General features: G+C 40.9%; 1 protein-coding gene across 1 annotated transcript in view; it reads left to right on the top strand.

Annotated features, from left to right (window-relative positions):
• SDK2 (sidekick cell adhesion molecule 2) overlaps positions 1-13,840 on the top strand; it is a 186,716-nt gene that overhangs the window by 103,377 nt on the left and 69,499 nt on the right. Inside the window, 13 exon segments of the mRNA XM_032208636.1 lie at positions 770-823; positions 826-936; positions 3,337-3,413; positions 3,415-3,440; positions 4,869-4,908; positions 4,910-5,046; position 5,093; positions 6,518-6,572; positions 6,575-6,652; positions 7,328-7,475; positions 9,143-9,283; positions 9,460-9,641; positions 10,503-10,618. Coding sequence (XP_032064527.1) covers positions 770-823; positions 826-936; positions 3,337-3,413; positions 3,415-3,440; positions 4,869-4,908; positions 4,910-5,046; position 5,093; positions 6,518-6,572; positions 6,575-6,652; positions 7,328-7,475; positions 9,143-9,283; positions 9,460-9,641; positions 10,503-10,618 — 1,166 coding nt within the window.

The following is a 13,840-nucleotide window of genomic DNA, read 5'->3' as shown; positions in this document are numbered from 1 at the left end:
GCATCCGGAATAATAATAAGAAAAAACAGAATTGAGAGCAAGGGAGATTACATTCCAAATCATAGGAAGAATAGGGCTAAACCATTAACGAATTAGCCTATCTGTGACCCATATCCCATCACTGCCTGCTGATGGGGGGGATTAAGTGGGGAAGAAGAATTTAGTCTGAGAGCATTTGATGCATAGAAATGAATAAATGATCAATGTGTACTTTAAAAGAACAAAAAAAAAGCAGGCAACCCAGATGTTTTGATAGTTTCCACGCACTTGACCAAATGTGTAATGGGTATGGGAATTATAGTCCAAAATACCTGAAGACCATCAAGTTGTCCTTTTTGGCAAAGGACGAGAAGATTTCCTCCCCACCCAAAGCCAGCCCTGTGCTTCCAGGCAATTCAGACTTTTACTAGCTTTATTATACCCCTCAGTTGCACAGAAAAAAGTTGATGCTCCTTTGCTTTATTCTGTAAATTTACATCCCAAGCAGTGTCACCAGCCAACCCATATTTTCTTATATGTTCTAAAGCAAATTCCTCTTTGGGGCCCTTGAATTCATAGATCATAGGTAGGTTGAAGCTCATCCCACAGAGGAAGAAGAAACCTTTGACAAATCTGTCCATCGTTTTCTCGGTGCCTGGCTGGGTTACTAGGTTTACAGATCTCCAGCATAGAGCTGAGGGCAGAATTTCATGACTTGACAAAATCCATGGGCAGCCTCAAACAGGGTCACCACTGACCATGTAATGAAGTCTACCTTTTCTCCTAATAGGTGAACGGATCCTGGCCAGTGGCTCAGTACAGCTTCCTCGTTTTACATTGCTAGAGTCGGAAGCCTCCTCATCAGCCCTTCACGGATCTCGGATGCTGGCAGCTACACTTGCCTGGCTACTAACTCGCGTGGAGTTGATGAAGCCTCTGCAGAGCTTATTGTCTGGGGTAAAAGTCTCCCCGTTGCCCTCTTATTAGCTTCCCACTTCTTTCTTTTGGGGACCCATGCCTGTAATTTGTTGATTTTAATCTCCCAGAATCCTCAGTTTATACTTCCCCAGGTTTTATGTCAAGCCACCTAATAATGCCAGACTTATTTCCCAATTAATGTCAGAGGAACGAAGGGAAATTGAAAGTGGTAATCCTCCCATTTAGGTCGAGTGCGTTTTAGTGCACTTTAAAGTTAAAAATCCCCTCCATAAGAAGTCAAAAATGGAGGAAAGTGACCAAAAGCCCCACTTTCCTTGATAATGTTGAATACATAATAATAATCACTGCTTTGCTCATCAGTTTTCAGCAGCTGGGGGTGGGGGATGGGAGAGAGTCAATATCCTGATATAGTAGAGTTTCCCACATTTGCCTTTACTTGTTCAGTAAGCATTTGGCCCAGGAATAATCCCCAATGCAAAGATGTTATGTGTGGTTTGCCTCTCTGGGCAGTTTCTTAATGGCATATTGTACATTCTATAAATGCAGCACATTATATGGAATCAACTGATACGTTTGATCCCACAATGTCATGTTATGGGAACTATCAACGCAATTTCCCGCTAATCTGTAATGCAACAAGCACAGACGTGCTACCATCTTGAGTTCAGTGGCCCATGTGGGTTGTGAGTGTCTAATTGTTTTTGATGAGGAATATCCATCACCTTTCAAAACCAGTTTTAACTCTTGTCTAATAAAGCAATTGCGTTAAGTCTGCCACATTCCTGGTTGAGGTGGATTGGTTCCCCTGCTGGGCATAAATGGAACAGGATGCTCTGAGAATCTTATTTATTTTGTTTATCTGTTGATGATTCTCACCCTACCTACCTATATGAAAGATGAATTAGTCTTGCTCACATGGTGAATTACCCTAAAAAGCCCATCCTGTATTAACCTTCTCCACATTCCCTTTGGTAGATTGGGATAGTTAATCTTACATCTGGCAGGCATTGTGAACTTCCATTCCCCTCAGCCTCAGTCAGGGTAATTGGCAAGGAATTGTGAGAGCTATAGCGCAAATATCTGGGACACTTGTTTATTACTTCCCTCTGTGTATACTGTAGGCAAGTACAAAGCTCACATTCACGAAAAAGCCTCCTTTGTTATAACACTTAAGTGATGCCTGGATGGATTAAATAGCATGAATGATCAAGTCAGCTGCTTCATCGGGCAATCAACCTCCCCTCTCTGTGCTGATAGCACCTGTTACCAAGCAGTCAGATAGGAAGTAGCCATTTTCATTGTCCTTCCAGTTGCCATTAAGGAGGCTGAGAGGCTGTCATTTCCTAACACGTTTCCATCTCAGTGGAGGGGGAGCCGACTGTTAAAAATCAACTATGATCTGAACAGAGCCAACACCTTCTCACAATCCCTTTCTGTTCTTTATATTCCCACCATTTGCTCAAAGACTTTGGTAACAAAAAGAAAAATAACTCCAAGACAGAATGCCAAGAGAAACCCTTTTCTTCAAAGGATGCTCTAAACCAGTGTTTCTCAACCTTGGCAACTTGAAGATGTCCGGACTTCAACTCCCAGAATTCCACAGCCAGCGAATGCTGGCTGGGGAATTCTGGGAGTTGAAGTCCTGACATCTTCAAGTTGCCAAGGTTGAGAAACACTGCTCTAAACCTATCTTTATAGTAGCTGGATAGAAAGGGATAACTGCCCCATCTGTAATCTAAATATTTGTGACTGAAACGAGATAGTTAACTCCCTCTGGCCTCCCTCCACTTTAGATGTTTGCACAACAAAGAGAAAACTCCTCATTTAGTCCATTTTTTAAATTATTTTTTAAATTTTATTTTTCACATTTCTGTACCCGCCCATCTCCCTCAGGTATATTGTGTGAACGGGTCATCTTGTATGTACGAAGGAGGATGGGTAGGTGGGTGGGTGAATGGGTGTTGCTTGGTTGGAACCAAGGATCCAGTGTAATTGCAACAAGAGGTATTTTTCCTTCTTCTTTAAATTTAAATGTAGAGCTTAGGTTGTTAGTGGCTCCACCACAGTTTGAGTTGCACTAGATGATATATGTCAAGCAGTCCGGGGAGGGGAGTAGCTACAGCTAAAATTGAATTACATGCCCCTTCATTTTAGGCCTTCAAAAAACAATCATGGGTTGGTGCATTGCTTTTTTTTGTTTGCTTGCTTGATTAATCGTTGGTATTATGATGTATCAGATCTGGTTTGGGGGGTGCCTCCTGCTTCTAGTCTTACAAAAAGGATGCCTTTATTACCAGAACTTAAAATTCCAAATGTGGAGTCCTGAGTTGATATTGGAACTATGTCTGTTCACCTATCCCCATTTCGATCTGTGTTCAAACTAGGTTCATTTCTGTCTTGTGTCTCTTTGTCTGGCAGCGCGGACTCGTATCACCAGCCCACCTCAGGATCAAAGCGTCATCAAAGGCACTAAGGCTTCAATGACCTGTGGGGTAAAGGCATGACCCCAACGTGCTCGTTCGGTAGGTGATCATTTCTCACGTGTGTTAAGATGAAGGGAAAACGAGGAAAGAAATGAGAGCCAAGTCAAAAACTATTAGAAAAACTAAAACTATTAGAATATTGTTTAAGGATTCTTTTTAAAAAAAAGCTGAATGTCCTTGTACTTTAAATTTCCAAACTTCTTTGTAAGAAAAAGAAAATAGTCAGCTAGAAGTAATGCTAAAATTCTGTATATACTCTTTATGATTTCCTGAGGAGCATATAAACTCCTCAGTAGGGGTTTTCTTGTGTTTCTCTTGCTAGGAAGGAGTAGTTTATTGACCTCAACTTGTCTGGCTATTGCACCTTTCTTCATACAAATCTCCTTTGAAAGGAGACACTCTCTAGCCATCTCTGCGATCTGGGAACCATCAGGACTCCATTTATCTACAATGCTTTTCTAAGATTGATGTTGGAGTCTTGCAGTATGACAAAGCAGGAATGTTCTAGTCACATCTTTATGCGCTTTGTGAACATCTACCAAGACATTTAATGCAAAATACATACATGCAAATTCATAGACCCTATATTGCCACCTGGTGCTTAGCTTAGCTTTGAAGCCGAGACAAATTGTTGTGTTGCACTAGTGAGTGAAGAAGAACATCATGGGATTCCTTTTTAGAAAGATCTCCTTTCCCTTCTCTATAGAGAAGTGTTGGCTGCTAAGTCTACCTAAGTTCACACTTCATATAGTCAAAATATGGTTTTGTTTCAATTTAACATGGTGTGAAGCCAGTTCACCGTGGTTATAAATTAGATCAGGGGTAGTCAACCTTTTTATACCTACCGCCCACTTTTGTATCTCTGTTAGTAGTAAAATTTTCTAACGGCCCACTGGTTCCACAGCAATGGTGATTTATAAGTAGGGAAGTAACTTACTTTATAAAATTTATAAATCAGAGTTATAGCAAACCCCTACCACCCACATGAAAGCAGGAACGCCCACTAGTGGGCGGTAGGGACCAGGTTGACTACCACTGGATTGAGTCTGAACTCAATCAATTTTCATTTAGTCTCCAAATTAGGTTTAAACAAATATGTAAAATCATTTGAGAACAATATGCTACATTGCAGAAGGCATACTAAGAGATAAATAACATTCTAAATATCCATGTTTGGGGAGGGGGATTTGTGTCACATACTAGTACTAGTGTACAATGCTAGTATTTGATGAGCAGTTCACCACCTGCAGAAGAAGCTGGAGTACTCTAGGAAATAGTTTACACAAGAACTAGGATTAAAGAATTAGATCATTGCATCAGATTTGAGAGATGATCTGCTTCTAGTTCTTTGCAACCTGGCTTTAGGATATCAGGAATCAATCAAAGCTCCAATAGCAATCTGAATAGAGTAGGAATAGTTGCAGGGGAGGAACCTTTATTCACCAAACCCGGTTTCTTTTTCCTTAGGTACATGTGGGAGAAGGATGGCACCATTGTGACCCAAGAGGAACATGCCCCGCATGCGTCTGGATACCACTGGCACTTTGCACATTGCCCAGACCTGGTCAGGGGACATTGGCACCTATACATGTCATGTGATATCTGATGGGGGCAATGACTCTCACAGTGCCCACCTGCGAGTCCGGTAAGGCTACCCTACTTCAGCACAGGTATAGAATCTGAAATTCCAGGGTTGGATGGTTGTTCCCCAAAAATCTTTGATGTAGCCACCAGAGAACATCCAAAGTAACCTAATTGATTGAGGGAGAGAATTCTTTTAAAAAAAAAATACTTTATTAACAGTTTAAAAGAAAAAAAGAAAAAAAATATTTTTGCAATTCCTTCTGTATAACATTTCCACCTCTGTATACTTCCATTGTAACTGTACTTCTCCCCCCGTATTTCAGTTTCTCTTTGTCTATACATATGATAACTATTATATACAGTCCTTAATTTACAATCCTTCTTTCCATTTAACATGTTTGTTCATCTCTACCTATACATTGTTAATTTCTAAGTCCTGTGTCTTCTTCATTTATAAAGCTTTATACCTGTCCTCTAGGCCATTTGTACCACTCATTCCATCCATGTAATATTATGTTTCCTCCTTTGGGAGATAACTCTTATATGCACATTGAGAGGGGTCATATTAAATGTATTCTAACTAATTGTAAACGTAAAGAAAACCATACTTTGGGAACGTGGATGAGGCATGCTGCTCAAAAAGCCAAGTACAGCTATTAGATAATGAAAATGGTGCACTCCTGACCTAGAAATGAGAAGTCAACATATTCTGATACATGGATGAACCAGAAACTAGCTGAAGTGTGAGTGAGGCTGTTACAAGAGATGATCAAAAAGTATTCCAGTGCTATACATTCATATTTTACTTTATATCTTGTAAGAATACCATACCAGCTATGTGTTAAGTAGCATGCTCTTCTGCCCTCTTGAAATCACCATGATGTTTACTTCCTTATGAGCCATTCTGCAACTCCTAGTTAGAACTCAATTCCTCTCGTCATGAATTGATATGCAGTCAGAGGTCTTCCACAGTGTTAGCAGCATAAGAGTAATTATAAGGTGGTATGGTCGCTGTCGACATTTGCACACATACTGGTACGTAACACTGCCACATGTTTGGTTCTTACCAAATCATAATCTATATTATGCATTGTCTAATCATACTCTTCATTATTCATAGGCACGTCTGCAGCGTTACAGCACACTGCATTGAAGCAACTTTCACACTGCAACCTGAATATCAATAGCATTTGATTCACTGAATAAGCATAAGCCACTCCTAGCCAAAAATCTTGATATTGCTCCACAGAAATGACACAGCACTGTTGGCTGGAAAAATCAGGGATCTCTAAATATCTCCAGGACACTCTGTGCCTTTCTCTACAAACCTCTTGCCCACTGAATTAACACTGTGATGAAGCAGGGCATTTGCTCCATTATAACACCAGCAGTGACAGCCAGTTTAACCTTTTAATGCACAGTGGCTTAAAAGTCTCTTCTACAAAGCTTTTTCTTCCTAATGAATGACCCTCTACTTTCATAGCTCTCTCTAACGTGAGTTTCTAAATAGGTTCTTCTATTATCTTCATCAGGCGCTCCCACATGCACCTGAAAACCCCATTGCCAGGCTAAGTGCCATAGAGAAACGGCCATCAACCTGACGTGGACCAAGCCCTTTGATGGAAATAGCCCATTGCTGCGTTACATCCTCGAGGTCTCCGAAAACAGTAAGGCATTGCACCATCTTCCCTGCCATAAAGTTGCCAGGTACAACTTGCCCATGTTCTTGTGGCAAACAAAAATGGACCATCCCTTCTCAAAAGTGATGGGAAAAAATCCTGGGTGGGGACTATGACAAAATGGGTGTTCTGGCAGTCTAAATTTTCTGGAGGACCTCTTGTAGCTTTTGTTGCAATTTGTGGCTACTTCTTTTAAGTGTTATATGTTCTCAAGAATTTGTCGTCGTTTTAAAATACTGCTTATGCCCATCGCCACTCCTAAGCTTACCCAAAGGTACAGGCCTACCTTACGTTGAACAGGATGATTTCCTTTATCCTTGGAAAAACCCTGAAATGGTTTTACTTACCTGATCAAACATGCACAGCTTCTTCCCATAGCAATGATCTTTAGATGCAGCCAGGAGCAGAACCAGATCCTGGCTTTTAAAGAATGGGTACTGTGTAAGATTGAAAGAGGCTTGGAATTTTCTCTCTGCAAGTACTGGATTGTTCTCGAAAAAATTTGGTCCATGAGACCACTACATTAAAAAAAATCTGCAGAGGAACTAGTTAAGAACCATTTTTTTCCTTTTAAAGAAGGACTGTGCACTGTGCACTGTGTTATAACAATTCTTCTTAAATAACTTTTCCACAGGATTATGCCTTATTTCTCTCTCTTTCCAGATGCTCCCTGGACCATTCTTATGGCCAGTGTGGATCCTGAAGTAAATTCAGTGCTGGTGAGAGGATTAGTTCCTGCCCGCTCATACCAGTTCCGCCTTTGTGCTGTTAATGATGTGGGCAAAGGCCAGTTCAGCAAGGACACCGAGAGGTGAGGTGCCCATATCTGACATGGGCAGCTGCAGATATAATCACTTGCAAGAGTAGAAAAGCTGATAGGATTTTAAAATGAAAATGTGTTGATGTACCTAAGGGATAGAATCAAGATCACGTGAAGTGTTAATACCACTTTATAATGCCTTAGTAAGGCCACACTTGGAATACTGCATTTGGTTTTGGTCCTCACGATGTAAAAAGATGTGGAGACTCTAGAAAGAGTGCAAAGAAGAGCCACAAATATGATTAGGGGACTGGAGACTAAACATATGAAGAACAGTTGCAGAAAACTGGGTATTTCTAATTTAATGAAAAGAAGGATTAGGGGAGACATGATAGCAGTATTCCAATATCTCAGGGACTACAACAAAGAAGAGGGAGTCAAACTATTCTCCAAAGCACCCAAGCAACAATGGGTGGAAACTAATCAAGGAGAGAAGCAACTTAGAACTAAGGAGAAATTTCCTGACAGTTAGAACAATTAATCAGTGGAACAACTTGCCTCCAGAAGTTATGAATGCTCCAACACTGAAACATTTTAGGAAGATGTTGGATAACCATTTATTTGAAATGGTGTAGGGTTTCCTGCCTAGGCAGGGGTTGGACTAGAAGACCTCCAAGGTCCCTTCCAACTCTGTTATTTTATTCTATTCTATCTCTATTGGTTTCCGCTTTGTAGGAGATGAAACCAAATAAGTGTGGGTGAGCATTGTCCTGGCTCACATTCATGTATAGAGATACCTGTGATTGCACCAGGAACCTGTCATTAATTAATATTTAAAGGTGATGCATAAAGGGGAGCATGGTCATGGCAAGACAGCAAGACTTGGATTGTTATCAACAGTATGTCCCAATGTTGCATGATGTAGACACAGAGCTTAGCAAAGCAAGATAACTGCTCTCTATAAACTGGTATTAAGATGGGGTCAAAACAGTGGTCCCAAACCTTTGAGGCTTGGTGGCCCAGTTGGGGAGAGAGGAGAACTGGGCAGGGGTGGGTTCCTGCCGGCATTGCTACCGGTTCAGCAGGCAAACAATTTTGCGTGCATGCTTCAGGCGTGCGCTCCACCAGTGTGCACATTTGCAGCTAAAAAGGTCTGTGCATGCGCACATTAGAAAAGGGGGGAAATTACATTTTTTAATTAAGATTGTTCTGTGCATGTGCAGAACAGAAACTCAATATGGCGCCCCCAAGGATAGAACTAGTTCAAGCGCTTGCGCTGCCAAGTTACTACCTACTCAGCCAAACCAGTCCAAACTGGTAGCAGCCTACCTCTGGAACTGGGTCCTTGTGCATGCAGCCCTTCCACAAGTGGTGGGTCGATGCGCACACAGCCTCTTGCACGAGCAGCAAGCTGGTACATGAGTGCCTACTGGCCCACCGCTTGTGGAAGTTAAGTTCACATGGCCCAATTCCAAATAGGCCCTGTAGTGGCCCGTGGCCCAGAGGTTGTGTATCCCTGGGTTAAATAACTTTTATGTGAGCAAATGGCTGCATCATTTTAACACAGCTCACGCATACACAGGATGGTATTTAAGGCGTGCCATGATATGGCTGAGATTGGCTTGGCTTCATAAGGACTAAATTGTAAGGTTTGCGTGTTAAGTCAAATTCTGAGTCAACTTTGAAATCTGCGTCCTACATTGTGTTTCCTTCCGTAGGTTGTCGCTTCCTGAGGAACCCCCCACAGCACCCCCACAAAATGTCATTGCCAGTGGCCGCACAAACCAGTCTATCATGATCCAGTGGCAGCCACCACCCGAAAACCACCAGAATGGCATTCTCAAGGGCTACATCATTAGGTAGATATTAACATATGGATGGCTTGGTCATCAGGACAAATAAATCTTTGGAAGCCTTTTTAATCTTCTACTGATGGGTGCAAAATTGGAAAAGCAGTAGCTGCCCACTGGGCTTCACCGTTCCTACAGATGATCTTATTGGTTCAGCCCTGATCCTGTTGTTCTTCTTTTTCCAGATTTTGCCTGGCTGGTCTGCCAGTTGGCTACCAGTTCAGGAACATTAGTAATGCTGACGTCAACAATCTGCTGCTTGAAGACCTAATCATTTGGACTAATTATGAAATTGAAGTGGCTGCCTACAACAGTGCTGGATTGGGTGTCTACAGTGCCAAAGTCACAGAATGGACTCTCCAGGGTGGTAAGCTATGATTCAAAGTCATAATAGGGAGAGAGGAAACCCTACCTCTGTTGGTGAGAGGATTAGTTCCTGCCCATTCATGCCAGTTCCGTTTTCTTCCATCGTAGCTCCCAAAGCCATGATGTCAGGCCTCCAGCCAGTTCCTTTTAGGATCTTTGGCCTGCCACACTCTATCCTATTTTACTATGCTGTTTCATTAGTGGGGAATTGGGAGGGGGAATAGTAAAGATTAGAATGTGTTGTTGTCAAAATAAAAAAAATCCTTCTAGAAACCAAGGTCATCTTTTGTTCTCCACACCTCTGAGCCTGACCGGAACTGGATAGGTGGGACTGCCAGTGTGGCAGTGGAAGATTGGACCATGTGATGGACTTATGGGTGTGGGGGCAAGATCATGAACTTTCAACTGGGTGGGAAACCCCGGGAAGTTTTCAGATTCAGGTTTCCACAGATGTACCAACATGTCTCTCAATAAATTGGAACTTTGAGGAATACTCTGCCTTGGACTCTGATTTAATTTTGGATGATATTTGGAACGCTGACATTAACCCGAATCTGAAAACTCTTAGGAGTCTCATGCTCTACTGACTGAGTTAGCCAGGCTTGTGGGTTCGAGTCCCATCTGGGATGCCATGGCACATGAAACATTGAAAAGCAGTTGTAGTAGGCTTAAAAAGGCAGGAATATATCATGCTGAAGATTCAAAATACCATAGGCAGTAGACAACTGCCTTTAAATCTCAGTCAATTTTTGCTCTTATAGCCTTGATTCCGAGTGTAAAGCTGATGAACATAAAATGGAAGGTTGGGGTGTACCGTACAGATGTTGCCGAGATGGTCCCTTCCAATTTCTCTTTTCCACAGTTCCCACGGTGTCTCCGGGTAATGTCCAGGCTGAGGCCACCAATTCTACCACCATTCGTTTCACCTGGAACCCTCCAAGTCCCCAGTTTGTCAATGGCATCAACCAGGGCTACAAGGTAAGAGACACTTCAAGGAGGAGGAGAAAGCCATTTACTTCTAAGGCATTTAGAGCTGTAGCTAACAGCTGTGACAAGTCTTACTTCCTCTCTGGACGACCACCACATGCGCTGGGACTCTGGGTAGAAATTTTGAGAATTGCAACCCCAACCCATATAGAACACGGGCTTGGGGGACGCTAGTTATAACCCCAAAATTCTCCTAGCTCTTATGGGGTTGGACAGATGTTGAAAAATTTCAGAATGAACATTTGTGTGGCCATAAGTGGAGACACTAACTATAGTTTTGGGATGATTAACTGGATAGTTATTTTTTGTTCCAGGAAGTGAAATAAAAGTGAAATAGAATTAAGTCAGTCCAGTCCAGACACCTGCATCAGAGTTCCCATTCTGCCTCTTTCCCCCACATGCTAACAGAATCTACAGTCATCATTCTTTCATTACCTAAAGCTATATAACCTATTTTTTTCCATCAAGAAGGGCCAAGCACTCCTGCTGTTTTCTGCTGGTATTTCTTGATGGGAGTCTATTTAATAGAGTTACATAGCTTTCAGGTTTCTTTTCAATAACTATTTTAGCAGCATTAATCATGGCACAGAGTTGTTCCTGGGTCAACTAATGATCTTTGTCTTATCTGTAAATTTCATCTAATGGGATCTTTCTATCCTACTAGCCACAGTGTAATTTACAAATGGTACAGAATCTGACCCACCTTCTCCTTGGACTGTAATAGGTGAACCATAACAATAAGCAGATCCAACTTTCCCCAACCCTCCAAGTAACCTCTATAAATAGTCAGTAAGACTAGCAAATTATGTCTTTGCTTCTGGTTGTTGTTTTTTTCTATCATCCCAGAGCTAGCTATAAAAGACCAATTTAATTATATGATTCCTCCTTAGCAGTGTTAAATGGGACTGTCTTATAAGAACTGTGCATCTCCATGGCTGTGACTTACTGAATGTACTGTATTGCAGCAAACTAGTGCACCCATGTGCTCCGAAATGAAATGGCAACTTGGATTTCAAAACGAAAGTTTTTTTTGTCCCTGCTTTTCTTGAGGAAGCTTCTTGTCTAAGGTAATAGAGAGAATAGCCAGTGGAGAGAATACAATTAATGATACTTAAACTCTCACTGCATACGAATCTGAGGAATCCTCTTAGTTTACAGTTATTTGATCATCAGCTCTTTTAAAATAAGACCTTTCTTAGTTCTCCTTTAATTAAAAATCTGTTTTCATGGCTCCAAGCTTATCTGTTAAAATATATTTACAAAAAGATAATACTTGTGTGGAAGACTTGACTTGTGTGCTTAATTCTGAATTGTAATTAATTCAGATTTGCATTAATTAAATTGAATTTAAATAATTAAAACTTGCTTCTTAATCTACTCCAGAGGAGTTTGAAAATTTAATTGCTGCCAAATGAGATAACCAACGTTAAGAAGGATACTTAACATACTTATTAAATGCCACTTAGTATTTTTGATTAGTATTTTGGAGGCCTAATTAGTATCTAATTAACTTGCTATAGGCTATCCTGCACTCTGCCAATTAAGCACCCAAACATTCTTGCATGTAATACCATCACAAAGTAGTTGATTATGCATTGTTATCAGCATTGGTTAATCGGACTTATTTTGGAAGGATAAAAACACATACTTCTTAAAACTAAACTAAATTTCCCATAATTGATATTTAAGCAACTTTCAATAAAAATTATCTTTCTGAGCCTGTCTTCCCAACAATTCTCCAAAAGCTGTTTTTGGTAGGAGTTGTAAACAGCCATCAAAGGATTAAGCTGCCTGTGTTGTCCTATGTTTGGCAGTCCTTCGTTCATTTGAAAGGTATCTTCTTTTATGCCTATTTTATGGACAAACTAAGTGTTCTTTCTTTTAAGAAAAGTCATTTTCTTCCCAGCTGCATATCCAAGAACAGAACCCTCTGGTTTTTTTTGTCATTTGTGTTGCTCTTCCAAACACTAAAATAAGGATTGATTCATTCTAAGAAGCAATAATCTGAAATTCAGTTACTTCTGGTGAGAGGACCCAGCAGCTTTAGGGCTTTTCATCCCACAGATCAGAGACAGAGCTCCAATATTAAAAAGGGAAGTTATGCTCCACTCCCGACTGAGCTCCCACGAGCTTTCAGTGTCGGTACCTTTTCATATCAGTGAAGCTCCTATCTAAGAAAAGTTGGAGGAAGAGAGTAAAGATAGGTAAGCTTGTATGAATCCAGTCGTTTCCCAAGTTCTCTAGGTCTTGAACATACCTCATAGAGTTGCACGTTCCCCCTCCCCCTTCCTCAGAGTTCATATATTTCCCTCCCGCAATAAGGAACCAAAGAGTCATAGAAATTCCTCTTTTGCCCTGCCAAATTTACATCAGCAGGGATTCAGATTCTTCAGCAATTTATCCTTCTCTGGGGGATACCCATTGCTTTGAAGCAAATTCTACAGTAGTCAGGTCTGCATTTAAAAAGCTATATTTAAAGCTCATGGTTTGATATAATTGCTGTCCAGCTTCTAATATACGATTCTGAATAAATACGCTATAATTGCTTAATTCCTGGATGGCACCGTTATTCAATGTTTTTGGGTTTTTTACTGCTGCTTTAAGCTAGAAATGAAACTGCCTTTAGAATCCCTTTTTGGATTTCATCCCTTTTCTTCTCTTTGGCCATGATGGTGATCTGATATTCTCTCTGGACCACATTTTCCATGACCTTTGATTATACCTCTTCCTCTTTGCCCTTTCTGCCCTGATTAAAAACCAAGCAGCATAATAGATACTACTTTTTCCTGTTACTTGGTTAGAAGGGGAAAGTGGCAGAACTCATGACAATTTCAACTAGTTATGTATGTATGTATGTATGTATGTGTGTGTGTGTGTGTGTGTGTGTGTGTGTGTATGTGTATATTTATTTATTTATTTATCAGCACTAATGCAACACAAATGTAACAAAGGCAACAGTAGAAATAATGGCTTTCTGTCTGGATGGTCTCTTGGGATGAGCCAATAGACAGAGAAAGGAAGCAGTATGCTTCCTCCCATATTTGGGCATACCAGGGGTTGTGACACAATATATATACCTATTTCCCTGGCTTAGCTGATAAAGGAGGAGAGCCTGTGGCTTAGTGGCTAAAACAACTGCCTAATATGTAATAGAGCACAGGTTCAAATCCCAGTAAGGGTATGGCTAGCTGATGAAAGCTAAATAGCTTGAAA

Source organism: Thamnophis elegans, chromosome 2 (genome assembly GCF_009769535.1).
Source record: "Thamnophis elegans isolate rThaEle1 chromosome 2, rThaEle1.pri, whole genome shotgun sequence".
Classification (NCBI taxonomy): domain Eukaryota; kingdom Metazoa; phylum Chordata; class Lepidosauria; order Squamata; family Colubridae; genus Thamnophis; species Thamnophis elegans.
Note: the sequence above shows the minus strand (reverse complement) of the source record. Positions and strands in the feature narration are given on the sequence as shown.